Source organism: Eucalyptus grandis, chromosome 3 (assembly GCF_016545825.1).
Source record: "Eucalyptus grandis isolate ANBG69807.140 chromosome 3, ASM1654582v1, whole genome shotgun sequence".
NCBI classification, from domain to species: domain Eukaryota; kingdom Viridiplantae; phylum Streptophyta; class Magnoliopsida; order Myrtales; family Myrtaceae; genus Eucalyptus; species Eucalyptus grandis.
Genome location: NC_052614.1, coordinates 69,357,739 through 69,371,544, shown reverse-complemented (window position 1 = coordinate 69,371,544; position 13,806 = coordinate 69,357,739). Strand labels below are relative to the sequence as shown.

General features: G+C 37.6%; 1 protein-coding gene across 1 annotated transcript; it reads left to right on the top strand.

Annotated features, from left to right (window-relative positions):
- The first annotated feature begins 11 nt into the window (after nucleotides 1-11).
- On the top strand, nucleotides 12-9,824 carry LOC104438607 (bifunctional purple acid phosphatase 26). The gene is made up of 10 exons (XM_010051792.3): nucleotides 12-319; nucleotides 720-950; nucleotides 1,447-1,647; nucleotides 1,828-1,939; nucleotides 2,518-2,744; nucleotides 5,899-6,037; nucleotides 6,492-6,712; nucleotides 8,472-8,593; nucleotides 8,730-8,891; nucleotides 9,355-9,824. Exons 2-10 carry the CDS (start codon nucleotides 756-758, stop codon nucleotides 9,431-9,433), a joined length of 1,458 nt encoding a protein of 485 aa, XP_010050094.2. The 5' UTR covers nucleotides 12-319; nucleotides 720-755; the 3' UTR covers nucleotides 9,434-9,824.
- The last annotated feature ends 3,982 nt before the right edge of the window (nucleotides 9,825-13,806 follow it).

Genomic DNA, 13,806 nt, shown 5'->3' with positions numbered 1-13,806 from the left:
CGCCACCCTCGATCCGGATCCCATGTTTAGACAAAGTTGTAGTTGCAGCAGATCATGGATGGGATCATAGCCAACGGTTTCTCGGTCACCCAGGCTCGCAAAATCCGTTCTTGATTCTTGAAAGCCATTCCAAAACAATGGAGTACCCGACAAAGCAGTGAAATTGGCAAGCGCTCCCTCCCACGCCACGCCACGCCACGCCACCCCATCGCTTCCCTTTCGCTCTTCCATCCTCTCAACAACCACCCTTTTAAACTCACCACCCCTCTCCTTCTCTCTCTCTCTCTCTCTCTCTGTGTCTGGTGCGTGGTTCTTGAAGGTAGTCTTCTCTCCTCTCGCTTTTCGCATGACCCATCTGCGTTTGGCTGAATTGGGTTTTGTCCAGCCATTTCGATTTGCTCGAATTTCGTTCTCTTTCCCTGCACAGTGTTGTCGAAAGCGTGGTTCTCGAAGGGTAATCTGGCATGATTCTTGCTTTTTAGTGGGAAAATGGAAATGGGTATGCAGTGACTTGCCATGAGTTTCGACTCTGTCCGCGAAAAAATATTATCGTTTTCTACAGTATGAGGGCCCGGGGGGGCAATTAGAATGAAAGCTTTCGCAAATTTGCTAAACGAGTCGATTGGTTATTAGATGTGCTGTTTCTTTTCAACTTGAATCATTCATTTTCAGGGAGTTGATCCAATAATTAACGGATTCTTGCATTGACTCTTTGGTAGGTGATTGTGTATTGGAATCGTGTCAATTCTTGAACCATGATAGGCACTGTTACTAGCAGGCCTTCCTGGTTCGTCCAAGTTATTTTTGCAGCAATCACCTTCGTGAGCTATGGGGCCAGAGTATATGGTGGCATCACAAGTACGTTTGTCAGATCAGAGTGGCCGTCTGTTGACATTCCTTTGGATAATGAAGTCTTTGCAGTCCCCAAGGGTCACAATGCACCACAACAAGTAAGCAATAGTGAACTGTTGCAGAAGAGATGTCAGCTTTTTTTGCTCCCCTCTTTACATTTTCCTTTGAACTCTTTAGGTGGCAGTATCTGTAAAAAATTGGTGGAATGAATAAAGAATCAATTTCTGATATTGAGTGCTACACCTCTATCTTTTGATTATATAGGCACAAAATGGTGCTGCATAACAGCAATACTTGTGAAGCTTATTCATTTGGAGTAAAGTTTATGTAGGAACTGCTTGAAGGAGACGACTATGAGACTTGTGGATCCTCAGCTAATAACACCTCTTAAATTATCCTAATCACCTGTCTCTTGGCTAAATTACAGTATCTTGCATGATGATGCTTTTAGTTTTGAGATGCTTGAAGTTCACTTTTCAGCAATAACTGATGGGGATGCTTTATATATTTTCCTACTGCTGTTCTTTTTCTCAGCTTTTTATATTGTGGTAAAGCCCTGCTGAGCTCGTTTTCTTTTGAAACATCCTATTGCAGGTGCATATCACACAAGGCGATTATGATGGGAAGGCTGTCATTGTATCGTGGGTGACCACTGACGCGCCTGTTTTGAGTGTAGTTCACTTTGGAACATCTCCGGGAAGATACACTCTTTCTGCTGAAGGGACGGCGACAAACTACACCTTTCATAATTACAAGTCCGGTTACGTACATCACTGTCTACTTGAGGGCCTCAAGGTCACTTATTGCCATTCTCTAGATTGTTAAAACTTTTCCAGTGTTTTCATTCTATTTTCAATAATTTTCCTTTGGTAGCCTATGGTCTTGCAGCAGGTAGTAGCTTCATATTTGAGACTCTAACTTAACTTCACAAAAGAATGCTCTGTATAAGATTTTTGTTGATATCTTCTCTCTCAGTATGACACCAAGTACTATTACAAGATTGGAGAGGGTGATTCTTCCCGAGAATTTTCATTTCAAACACCCCCAAAGATTGGTCCGGATGCTCCATACAAATTTGGTATCATTGGTGAGTTGTTTCACCATATGTAAACAGATGAGAATGCTCGTATGTGGATGTGTAGAACATTAGAGTGCGTGCTCATGCATAGCAATTTTCGTTGAAGGAACAGTAGAAGTTTTTTTTTTTTTTTTTTTTAATTAATTAAACAAATGCCTTTTCCTGGATAAACAACATATACTTTATGGAAATGCAGAACTCTGGGAGGATGCAAATTGTTCTTGATTGACAAGTAAACTCTTGTTGGAAAAAGCCAAAGAATCAATTGAGATTTCCATAAACAGTTAATTTCCAGAACTGTTGCATAAAGCAATTTTTTTATTCAGCTTTTTGTACTTTCCACAACAAAAATGTGGCAAAGGAAAGGCAGAGTATCAAGCAGTTATCCAGCTGAGCCTTTGAGGGCATTTATCAGTGGATAGCCCTAGAAATAATTCTTTGTTTTGGAAGGCCTCCCTAGGAGTGATGTGGGATAGTGAAATTCATTTCTATCTAGGTTCAGTGCTATCGATAATTTCTACTGAATGCATCACTCATAGAGTCCTGATTATAGTCTGTTTATTATTGGATGTCACTGTATTTTGCAGGTGATCTGGGGCAGACTTACAATTCACTATCCACTCTTGAGCATTATATGCACAGTGGAGCTCAGGCTGTGTTATTTGTCGGGGATCTTTCTTATGCTGATAGGTATCAGTACAATGATGTTGGCTTAAGGTGGGATACATGGGGGCGCTTTATTGAAAAAATTGCTGCGTATCAACCGTGGCTCTGGGCTGCTGGGAATCATGAGATTGAGTACATGCCCTACATGGTAAAGTATTGCCCTTACCAATAGCACAGACGAACAAAGTACTCTTGCACAAGCACACTAAAATGATGCATATAGTTGAACATCTACTGGAATATGTGTATTCATTTCCTAAAGGTAATATGCAAGTCTGGTAGACTAATTTGCTAGACCTTCCCTATTTCCTATTTTCAATTTAGTCCAACCTTCACTATAGTTATAATTCTGTCATCTAATGTTTCTTCTTGGATATTGATTCTCAATCACCTTTTCTTCTTCATATTGGACCTTAATGGACACACTGTAGAAGTAAAGCATCGACCAAATTATGGGAGATAATCTGGTAAGAGGATCTGATAGGACTAAGATGCTAGAAAGTTCTCGAGAAAATGTTACAGAAGATGAGCACAAGTAATTCGAAATCCATACAGCTGAAGAAGTGTTGACCAGTTTTCTAGAAGGATCATTTTGTCAAAATAATGATTTTTTTCTTTTGTTTATTTTAGCAATTTCATGAAATACCAGTTCGAATAGTCATGGCACAAGATCGCCACTCATAGAAATAAGTCAGCTATTGAATGCATCGCGCCTCAAACTAGTTTGATAAGGCTAACACAAACCAAGAGGGGATGAATTGGTTGTTATGAGGAGATTAGAATTTTTTTGTAAAGACATGCAAAAGCTCTTTTGTAGAATGAAATATAGTTGTGCAGATGCAGAAACTCTTATCTAGCAGTTAATAAGATAGTTGAAAAGATAGAAAATATTGCAAACTGATGTACAGTGGTTTTGCCTTCCATTTGGCTTACATTCACTCTCCTAGATTAACAGCCACAACAAGGCTGAGATCCACTAATAATCTTACAGATGTTACAGTCTGTAAATAGTGCTGCTTCTGCATGAAGTTTAGTAGATACCCAATGAATGCAGCCACCTCTAACTCTATAAAGCACAAACCTCATGGTGAATACAATTAGAAAAGAAGCAGTTTTTCACCAGTGTAAGCACGAGAGTATTCAAAGACAGTGGGAATAGATGGTCTGGTTTCTGTCAAAGTCCTCAGCAATCCTCGATCACTTTAAATAGCTTTCCAATCTTAAAAATAACTGTGGTAAGCCATCTCTGGGTCAAAGGATCTGTTTGACTCACTTCTCAACTGAGCAGACCTACAAACTGCATGTCCATTTTGCTGTACCTGAGTGAAGCAGAAGATTTCCAGAAGTAGTGGCTTCTGCTTTTGCGGGTTATCTGACTCTCTTACCTGCTTGCATAAAGAGGACAAACTAGTTCTGATTTTCTCCAGGTTGTTTTATGCGGACTGCAGACCTTGAAAATGGTTGCTTGACCCCAATTCGAATATTAAATCAAATTGGAAAGATCTCTGGGTATTCTTCACCAGGAATGTAGAAGCATCCAACACGTATTTTACTCATCTGCAGTGGGAGCTGCTTCTGCACACAGTCCTTTTTAGTCTATTCACGCTTTACGCTAAACTTAATGTTGACCTTCTACCCAGGTGTATTGACATCTTCTAATTCTACACAGTTGTTTACCTTCTACTGGTTCATCCAAGCCTCAGCGAATCCCCCATTCTACAGCTTGTTTACCTTCTACATAGGTCCATCCTGCTTTAGACACCCTTTAACATTTTATGCCTTGTTCACCTTCCTAGATGTTCTTGTAGGACTCTATCTACATATTGGCAGTGTATCTACAAGCTGGTTTTATATGACCAATGCACGCTTTAGTAGCCTTTGATTATTTTGTTTCTTCAAAATAATATAGGGGATTCTCCCAACCCACATTCAGGTCTACTCATCTTATACAAAAGTAATCGCATTATCAGAATTAGAATGGTGGTGGTCGAATAGTTTTTTTTTTTTTTTTTTTTCTGTCCTTCCTGAAACTAGGGGCATTTTCTTCTATCAGGCTCACAGGCTGTTCAGTTTTGTATGCTGATCCAATGAACTGAATGACCAAGTTGGCCTAAAAGGTCAAAATGAGGATGCATGAATTAGTCCAGTTGAGAGTGATTTTTGAGGACCAAATGGGAAAAAGGAAATAATCTAAGGACTACATTGTGATATGATGTTGGATCATCAACTCATGCTCACTTGCCCTGAAGCTTGAGGGCAGACTAGTTTTACTACTGGGGTCCTCAAACTAGCTTTTCATAGGCTTTGGTAAGACGCATGATAGTTAGAAGAGGGTTTCTGTGAAAAGAAGTACTACAGTGTCAGTAGTAATTGCTTACTCCATAATCCTGTAGGAAAAGAGGATAAACATTTTCCAGGTGGTTAAAGTTCTTGAGCAGCTGGGCAAAGATTGCCATTTGCTTATCCTTTCTGGGAGTTGAAAAAAGTCTGTCTGCTAAACCGAGAAAGTGTAGCTGGTATCTATAGGAAATCAAAAGAGCAAATTTTGATCTTGAATAATTTCAACAGTCTTCCCACTTGTGTGGGAATAGGGACATTACAGCTACACTTGTGTAGAGTTATTGTAGAGTTGGCGAACAGAACTAAGCACTTTCTAAATTTCTATAAGAAAGTCAGGCTCTTTTTCCCACAATAATTAATAAACATGATGACCTAGAAATTTAACTTTCCAGGGATTTCTCATTGTTCTAAATTAGAAGAACGTATAAATTAAAGTTGTGGTTCACAAGCTGTTTTTTCCTTTTAGTTGGTGGATGACTTTTTAGTTGAATGGTCTATGCTCTTCAAGATGAAAAATCTATCACTGGTTTTGTACTTTTATATTAATATTGACTTTTCAGCTTATTCATGTATGTCAATTTATCGTGTTGTGATTTTTGCACTACAGTTAATTTATTGGAAGGAAAGGGATATAGTTATTAAGTGAATGAGTTTGTGTAGACATCAGAGAATCTCATATGTCTGCTGATATATTCAAGGAGTAGCTAAATGACATTTTCTAGTCTCTCTCTCTCTTTCTTTTTTTTTCCCAGACATTTTCCATTGTTTGCAGTTTTATTCTGCCACACCATTTGATCAGACTGAAATGATGTTTTCTGATATTTTACTATTGTTTTGCTCTTATGTGCCATGGATTGTTATGTGAACATGCTTTTATAATTTCTTGTTCAAGTAATTTCCGTGGACTATTTTATGTTTCAATTAACCTATTTTCTTCTCCAAATTTTCTTGAACACATGCAGGGAGAAGTTATTCCTTTCAAGTCATACCTTTATCGGTATGCTACCCCTTATTTGGCATCCAAAAGCACCAGTCCTCTTTGGTACGCTGTCAGACGTGCATCTGCCCATATTATTGTGCTGTCAAGCTATTCCCCCTTTGGTAATTTCTATCTCCTTATACATTCAGTCTTGAACAATGTTCAGGTGATCAGATAAGTGATAGAGCACAATTACTTGTAGCAATAATGAGAGTGCTAAATGGAGCTTTTTTTTAGGTGCCCCACTGTTTGTCTGTGGTCCTCATCCTACAATTTACTAAACTGCAACTTGAAATAATTACATCAGCTAGTACAATAAAATTGTTACAGAAGGTGCTTCAAGGGAAACCCTGCTGAAATTTATTCGAGCACTTCCTTGTCTTCAGCATATTTGACTCAACAACTTACAGTATTTCTATCCATCGGTATATGGAATGTCAGAGGTTATACTTTGGTGCTGATGACATTTGCAACTGTTTTCCAGCAAATAAACTGCCAAATTTATAAATTAGACATGACATTATTTTCCCCTGTTTTCTCTTTACCTGTTGCTGATCAGTGGAAGCTCTGTGACAGTGAAATACACACCACAATGGATGTGGCTAAGAGAAGAACTCAAAAGGGTGGATAGGGAGAAGACCCCTTGGCTCATTGTACTGATGCATGTTCCAATCTACAATAGCAATGATGCTCACTTCATGGAGGGTGAGAGTATGAGATCAGTATTCGAGAGGTGGTTTGTCCGAAACAAAGTGGATGTTATTTTTGCTGGTCACGTCCATGCTTATGAAAGATCGGTATGGGGTTCTTTTTCTCAATTCATGACTTTTGCGTAATAGCATCTTCTATGATGGCATGATAGTGTACATAGGCTTTGATGCACTCATAATTGCTTCATCAATTGAGTCTCATTATAGGGAAATAAGAAGATAATCTATGGATCATTTTAGGTAGAATCTTGGCATTGGCGGCAAGTACGATTTATTAATTAGAGTAGACTAGTGTGGTTGAAACCAATTATGGGGATAAACTTTTCGACAATACTAACGTACCCTCTTTTCAGAGAAACACTCTCTTTTCCATTTTAAGTTATATTCTGGAGAGGGTAAAGTTTCAGCTTTTTACTTTTTGAGAATTGTATCCAGTAACTTCTTGACTTTAATATGAGAACTTTGCTTCCATTTTGTTCAAAAACTGATAAAATGTGATTTGACATATTGCTGACCAAATTTCACCGATCTTTCAATTTGAGTTGGAAAATGTCGAGACCTATTGTTAATACCAACTTTTCAAATTTTTTCTGAGTTTCTAAAAATTTGAATTCTGAAAACAATGGAGCCCACAAATTTGCTTTCTGCCCCTTTTAATCTAAGTAGAAGAAACAGTAAAACTTTACTTCTGGTCCTGAACTTTGAACTGAGTCTCACTCATCTTTAAACTTCTAAATTTGACAATGACACCCTTGAAGTGTCCTTACTCTTGAAAAAGGACAAAACTTTGTTAAAATCCTCTTAAACTATCAATTTTTCTTATCGGCATTTTGTCATGTTACTCCCTTGAACCATCTCTGCCAACTGACATGTTTTATAACTTCGCGGTTTCTTTTTCTAGCCTTAGTGTTCTGTAGGGCTGGGAAAATTAGAGATTATCACTTCTTAGGAAAATTAGAGATTATCGCTTCTTGGATCCAGTTTTTATATTTGGTTGATATATAAGTCAGATCTACTTTGTACTTGTAGGATCGAGTATCTTAGCTCCCTGTAGCTAGGATGTTTTTTAATCAACCCAGGCTGCTAGGATTTTGTTTGTCATGAAGCAAGATACTTTTGTTATCAAATCTGTGGGCTGTAGAGTGGGTGATGCTTGCAATCTGGTGACTTCTTATTTGTGGGTTGTGCTCGATAATCACCTACTCATGAAACTCAGTTCTAATAAGTGAAAATCCCCTATTTTACAACAGGCGGATTTTCAAAATCTATAGCCTAATTAAATCAGTGGAAGATTTTGGTTAGCTAGGGTGACTTGAGCAAGTGCACGTCATAGACAGTAGATGATGTTTATAAAATCGATAGAAATTTGGTTTTGTTCTCTCTCTCTCTCTCTCTCTCTCTCTCTCTCTCTCTCTACTGAGGGTAGTTGAAGAGTGCAATTGTCAAATTCTAAAGTTCAGTGAAAAATGAAACTTGGCTCATATTTCGGGGGTGAAAATTATATTTTAAGCAGACAATAATTTGGAGAATTGTCAGCAACCAAAGGTTAATGCATCCTACCACGGGGAAGAAACAGTGAAGAAATATCAGATGTGACTTTCAGATATGAGAATGAGACCAAAGAGCTTTTTTTTACAACTGCTAGCCCTGATTAGCATATAGAATTTTATAGTTCTTGAATGCACATTTAAACTTGATTTCTTCCTCTTCCATTTAAATGAATCCTGGAATGGAGAGCATATTAATGAACTATTGAACTCACCTAATGAAATAATCATTCTTTAACTGCCATAACAGATCATAAGATCTGCAAAGAACTGATAATTTATCTTCTTTTCATATTCAGTATCGGATCTCAAATATACATTACAATGTGTCGACTGGTGATCGTTACCCCATCCCAGACGAGTCAGCTCCTGTCTACATTACTGTTGGAGATGGAGGCAATCAGGAAGGTCTTGCTGGAAGGTGAGCGAGGCCAACAAGCTTACACCCATTAGTTTTTTATCAGGGTGCTAAAAAAAGTGAGATTAAGTTGTGTTTCTTGTCGAGATCTTATCCAGAAAAAAGATTAATCTGCAGTACTTTCTCGTTGTATTTGCAGGTTTAGAGATCCGCAGCCAGATTATTCTGCATTCAGAGAAGCCAGTTATGGTCATTCAACACTGGAAATAAAAAACAGAACACATGCACTCTACCACTGGAACCGAAATGATGATGGCAGAAAGGTGGCAACAGACTCCTTTGTCCTCCAGAATCAATATTGGTAAGTTTTATTCTCTCTCCGTCTCTCTACCCCATTTATTAGCTGTAGACTAATGGATGCATTTGGTTATTAGGAGTGACCTCTAAATCTTATTCTAAAACATGTTTCAAGAATGAGAACTGCATTAGTGTAGAATCCACTTGATTCTCGATTTGGGTTGAGGAAGCTTTCGAGTCTGACCAGTTGTTACATGAAACTAGTTTTCATTGTTTGGAACTGTTGATTTTATTGTCGCAATAGAAATGATAAATAGGTGCTACAAAAATAGATCTCCCGTTATTTCTCAAAATTTTAAGGATGGTGATTTGGAAACTGCTTAACTTAATTGGTAGAAAGCAGGTTTTCAGATCTCAGATGGACACTGACATTTCACTGCTTTGTGTCACTACAACATCTCGCACATCCTGTGTGCAATCTTTGAATGTAAACATGTTCAACATGCCCCTGATTCACGGTAATGCAGGGCAACCAATGGAAGGAGAAGAAGACTGAAGAAGAAGCATTATCTCACGAGCTTGGTGGGCCAGATTGCAACTTACTGAGCAGAAGTTCAAGCTTTCACATAGGACAGTTTGTTGACTCAATTGAATAAGCAAAGTGCTAGGCCAGACCTTTCTTGTTCAGTTTAATAGTCTCACATCCACCGCAATTTTAGATGCACAGCATCTCTTGCTACTGCTAATCTGTCTGTTGCTGTGTACGCCTGCATCGCTGGGATAATTCCATCCAAAAGCATGTGAGCTTGGATGTTGTATTTAACGAGCTATTATTTCTACTCCACCTATGTAATATGAAATAATCGAAACACCATGAAATGGTTTCTTGTTCTTTTTCTGGATTATGTTGTTTGAGACATAAACAATTGCCCATGCTCTTGATTGATGTATATGGCATTTTGGGCGTTCCTCAACTGTAAATTTTATAATGCCGACATGAACGCGTGTGGCATACCAATCTTTTTCCTTTTTATATGCATCTTGCAATAAGAATATGGTTGCTCGGATCAAATCAGCTGGCGAAGATACCGTTCAAAAGGCACTTTTAAGGCTAAGATGTTGGGATGAATGTGACTTTTTCGTACATTAAAGTTGGCAACCAGACACTTGCATGGTTGTAACCTACTAAATTAACATTTCGCAAATGGCTTGAAGTGGTCAACATATCGCAAATGATCACATGGACTCCACATGATTCATACATCATGATCGGTTGGCATTCACTGATCTGTCATGACAAGGCTACTGCTACATATCAGGGTGAAATTTTGCTGCAATACTATGGGCAAGTGATTAAGTGTGGTCACTGAGGGAACTCAAAAGCCTCAGTCCTCCCTCCTCTCCTTTGTCTTGTCATCATAGCTTGAATAGGATAAGATGGGCCACTTCTTGTTCTCCTCCAAAGGAGACAGCACATATGCTCTCTAGAAAGGGAAAGAGACAGCACAAAAGCAATTTGTACATATCAAGTAATGCTACGCATGCTGAGTTAAAAAAATAATACTACGAGAGATATGGTAAGCGACAATCATACTTTTAAAACAACAGATCATATTTAATGTCTAACAGTAATCCGTCGAATTATGAATTTTTAAATACTTGGCTCTTTTTTTTCTCTCACATAAGTAAAGAAAGATTGTTGACAATAACCTTTATTAATTGCGAATTGCTTGCTTGTATCTGGGTCTCTTACAACCCTTCATTTTGTGGACCCTGCGAAATGGAGGAGAGCTGCGACAGATCGGATTGAATAAACTCGAATACAGATAAAAATTCGGCTCGATTTGGCTACTTCCAATGCAGGAAAAAAAATTATAGAAATCCAGAGTCCTCACGTCAAGTTTCGGTGCTCTGCCAATGACAAGGGGTAGCCAAAAAGAATCCACCACCTTCCTTCTCTGTCAAGACTTGGGCCAAGTGGATGGAGACACAGCGAGCATCAAGCGATAAAAAAGGGTGGGTCGTATTATCATAAAGCAGCCTTCCCATCACTGCTGACTCATGGTGATCTACGTTGTCTTTTTTAATGAATTATTATTATAATATATATGTATAATGGTTTATGAATTCTAATTTATTTAATGTGGGCCCTGAACTTTAACTCAATATATAATGTGGTGCTTAAACTTTTAGTACATATTCAATTTAGTTCATAGATTTTTTTGTAAATGTTTAACATTGTTATTCTTTTATTTCAAGTTTATGGACTAAATTGAATATTATCGAACAAATTAAAAATTCAAGAATCACATTGAACAAATTAAAAATTCAAGGATTATATTGTACATTAGGCCAAAGTTTGTGAACCGTTTGTGTCATTTTCTCTATATATAACTAGTAGGAATTAAGGACAAGGCTCAATCTGTGTTATGTCCACTCAATGAATCTCCTACAAGACTTCATCAGATGTTAAGGGTTTGTTTGGTAACGAACTAAATAGTACTTGATTCTATTATTTTATTTCTCTTAACAAAAAAAAGATGTTTGGTGACATTTTTGTTCCTAAAAATAGATTTAGAAGAAAATTAAGAAGTTAAAAAAGTTACTTTTTTTATTCCTGGGAATAACTCCAAAATCAAATCCAAATCTTTTTCTTTTTTTTTTCTCTTCCTCTTTTTCTTCCCCTAGTTGTTCGCCAGTCATGGTGATGGTCGACGACCGGCCAGACAGGGTTCGGTGACCTTGCAACCCCCTGCAAATATCATCCTTGCCCACCCACTAGTGAGGCTCAACCTCGCTAGACTTGGTGAGACCAAGCCTTGCCCAACCACAGTGAGCTTGACCCCGATGATCTCCTCATTGGCTCTTGTCTCTCATCGGCCGCTTGTGGGAATTGTGTGGCTAGCAACTGGCCATAGGAAGTAGAAGTGGAAAGACAGAAAAAAAAAAATAGAAGAAGAAAAAGGAAAAATGTAATAGAATTATTAAGATATCAAAAGAAATTTTAAAAGTTTTTTAAAAAATTGAGGGTTATATTAAAAAAAATTTATTCCGAGAATAGAGATTTTGGATAATTAGCAAGTGCCTTTTAATATTTAGAAACTCGTCCAAAGAATCTAATTGGAAAAAACTATTTCTAAATAAAAATTATTTCTAGAAATAGAATGATTAATAAATGGACCATAAATGTTGATAAGTATGATAACGTGGTTGCTTGGTTGATTGGAGGAATTATATAGCCTTGGAGCAGTCTGAGGTCGCAGGAAGCCAGTTGAAGAGACCTGGTTTTGTATCGGAAAACAAAATTGTTGCGTTCTTTCCATATTTGCCAAAATTGGCGATCTTATGGAAGAATTTCTTTCGATGTACCAACCATTCATATTTTTAACCTCATGTGAGTAGGTTTTTAACCATACCTTTGCAGCCCATGGACAGAGTTTAGATCTCCTTGGTTGGTATTTTTGAAAGCATTCCGGATAAAGATTTTCACTTTTGAATTTATTGCATTCCATAGCTGTTTGAATTGATACAGACGATGACTTTTTGTCTCTATGTTGAGAAGCTTCGGGCTTCCACTTTTTGGCGTACAAGAAGACAACTTTAATGGGTACTTCGAAGAGCAATGCTAGAATATCCGATGATTCGCAAAATTCTTATAGAATGATGCAATATATTTCTATGTGAGGTTTTTAACATGTGTTTAGAATTTGTCGTATCATTTGAATTATGAATTTTGTGAATTGATACATGTACTTCCCGCTCAAATTTTAAATACCCATGTACTTGGTGATTGGGAGCTAACTTTTGACTTGACGAAATCCCCTATGGACTATGATTATAACTTTGAATTAATAAAAAAAAAAACTCTAAATTGTTAAATTCTTGCTATATTTGCCTTCAATTAATTTTTGTATCACAAAAACTCTCGAAATACCCATGTACGGTACCTTGTGCTACCTTTATATGAGATTAGTTCACTCGTTTCACATTTACCTTAAATTAATTTATATATTACAAAGACTTCCAAACCAATACATTCACACTATATTTACTCCAAATTGATACACCCATATCACATTTACCTATAATCTAAAATTTTCTTGAGATAAATATGGCACAAGGTATATTAATTTGAGATTTTTTATGACCAAAAGTCTAGGATAAATGTGGCGCAATTGTATCAGTTTGAGACATTTTGTGATAAAAAGTTTCTTTGGGTAAATATAGTATGACTGTATTAATGTGGGGCTACTGGGTACTATTAGCCTTACAATTATTAATTTTGTAGAATCCTAGGCCGAGTTGCTCTAACAATCGAGATAAATGGCGTTTTCATAGATATCATTCGATGAGCTTTCATTCATGGGATGAGTAATCAAAAGCAAGATAAAGCAAAGCTTTTAATTGACAAACAATTGGTCACGCAACGTCCATCTAAATTGCTGATTACATGGACTCCACGTAAGCTTCCCAAGATCAATGATTCTAATGATGTTATTGTACCTTATTTTGCAGATGATGCATCACCATGTTTCTCGTTTTGGATGGTCCGGTCGGTGAAGGCAAATCGCCTTTCTGTCGTCAAGCGACAGAGGACATCGGACAAGTGGAAACTACAGGACATCTGATGAAGCTTCGGGGCTTCCGGTGTTGGCACACAGGAAGACAAGAGAGATGATAGGAGAGGAAAACCTAACCCTTACGTGTGTCATCATCATGAATCCAAGTGGAGAAAGTTGTGTCTTTCCTAGTTAAAAGTGATCACGATGCAGATCCGTGATTGAGCCCACTCCACACGAGCTCTCCTTCCTATGTCATCTCCTTTTTATTTTCCTTCAATGATTGTTGCTACTGTAATGTAACTTTTCTTTCCTTTCCGGAGGCTGCTTTAAATGAAGGCCAATGAAATGTCCCACTGACAATATATAAATGTAAATAGATGTGTGACTTTGAACTCCTCATGAATTTTCAAAATGTGA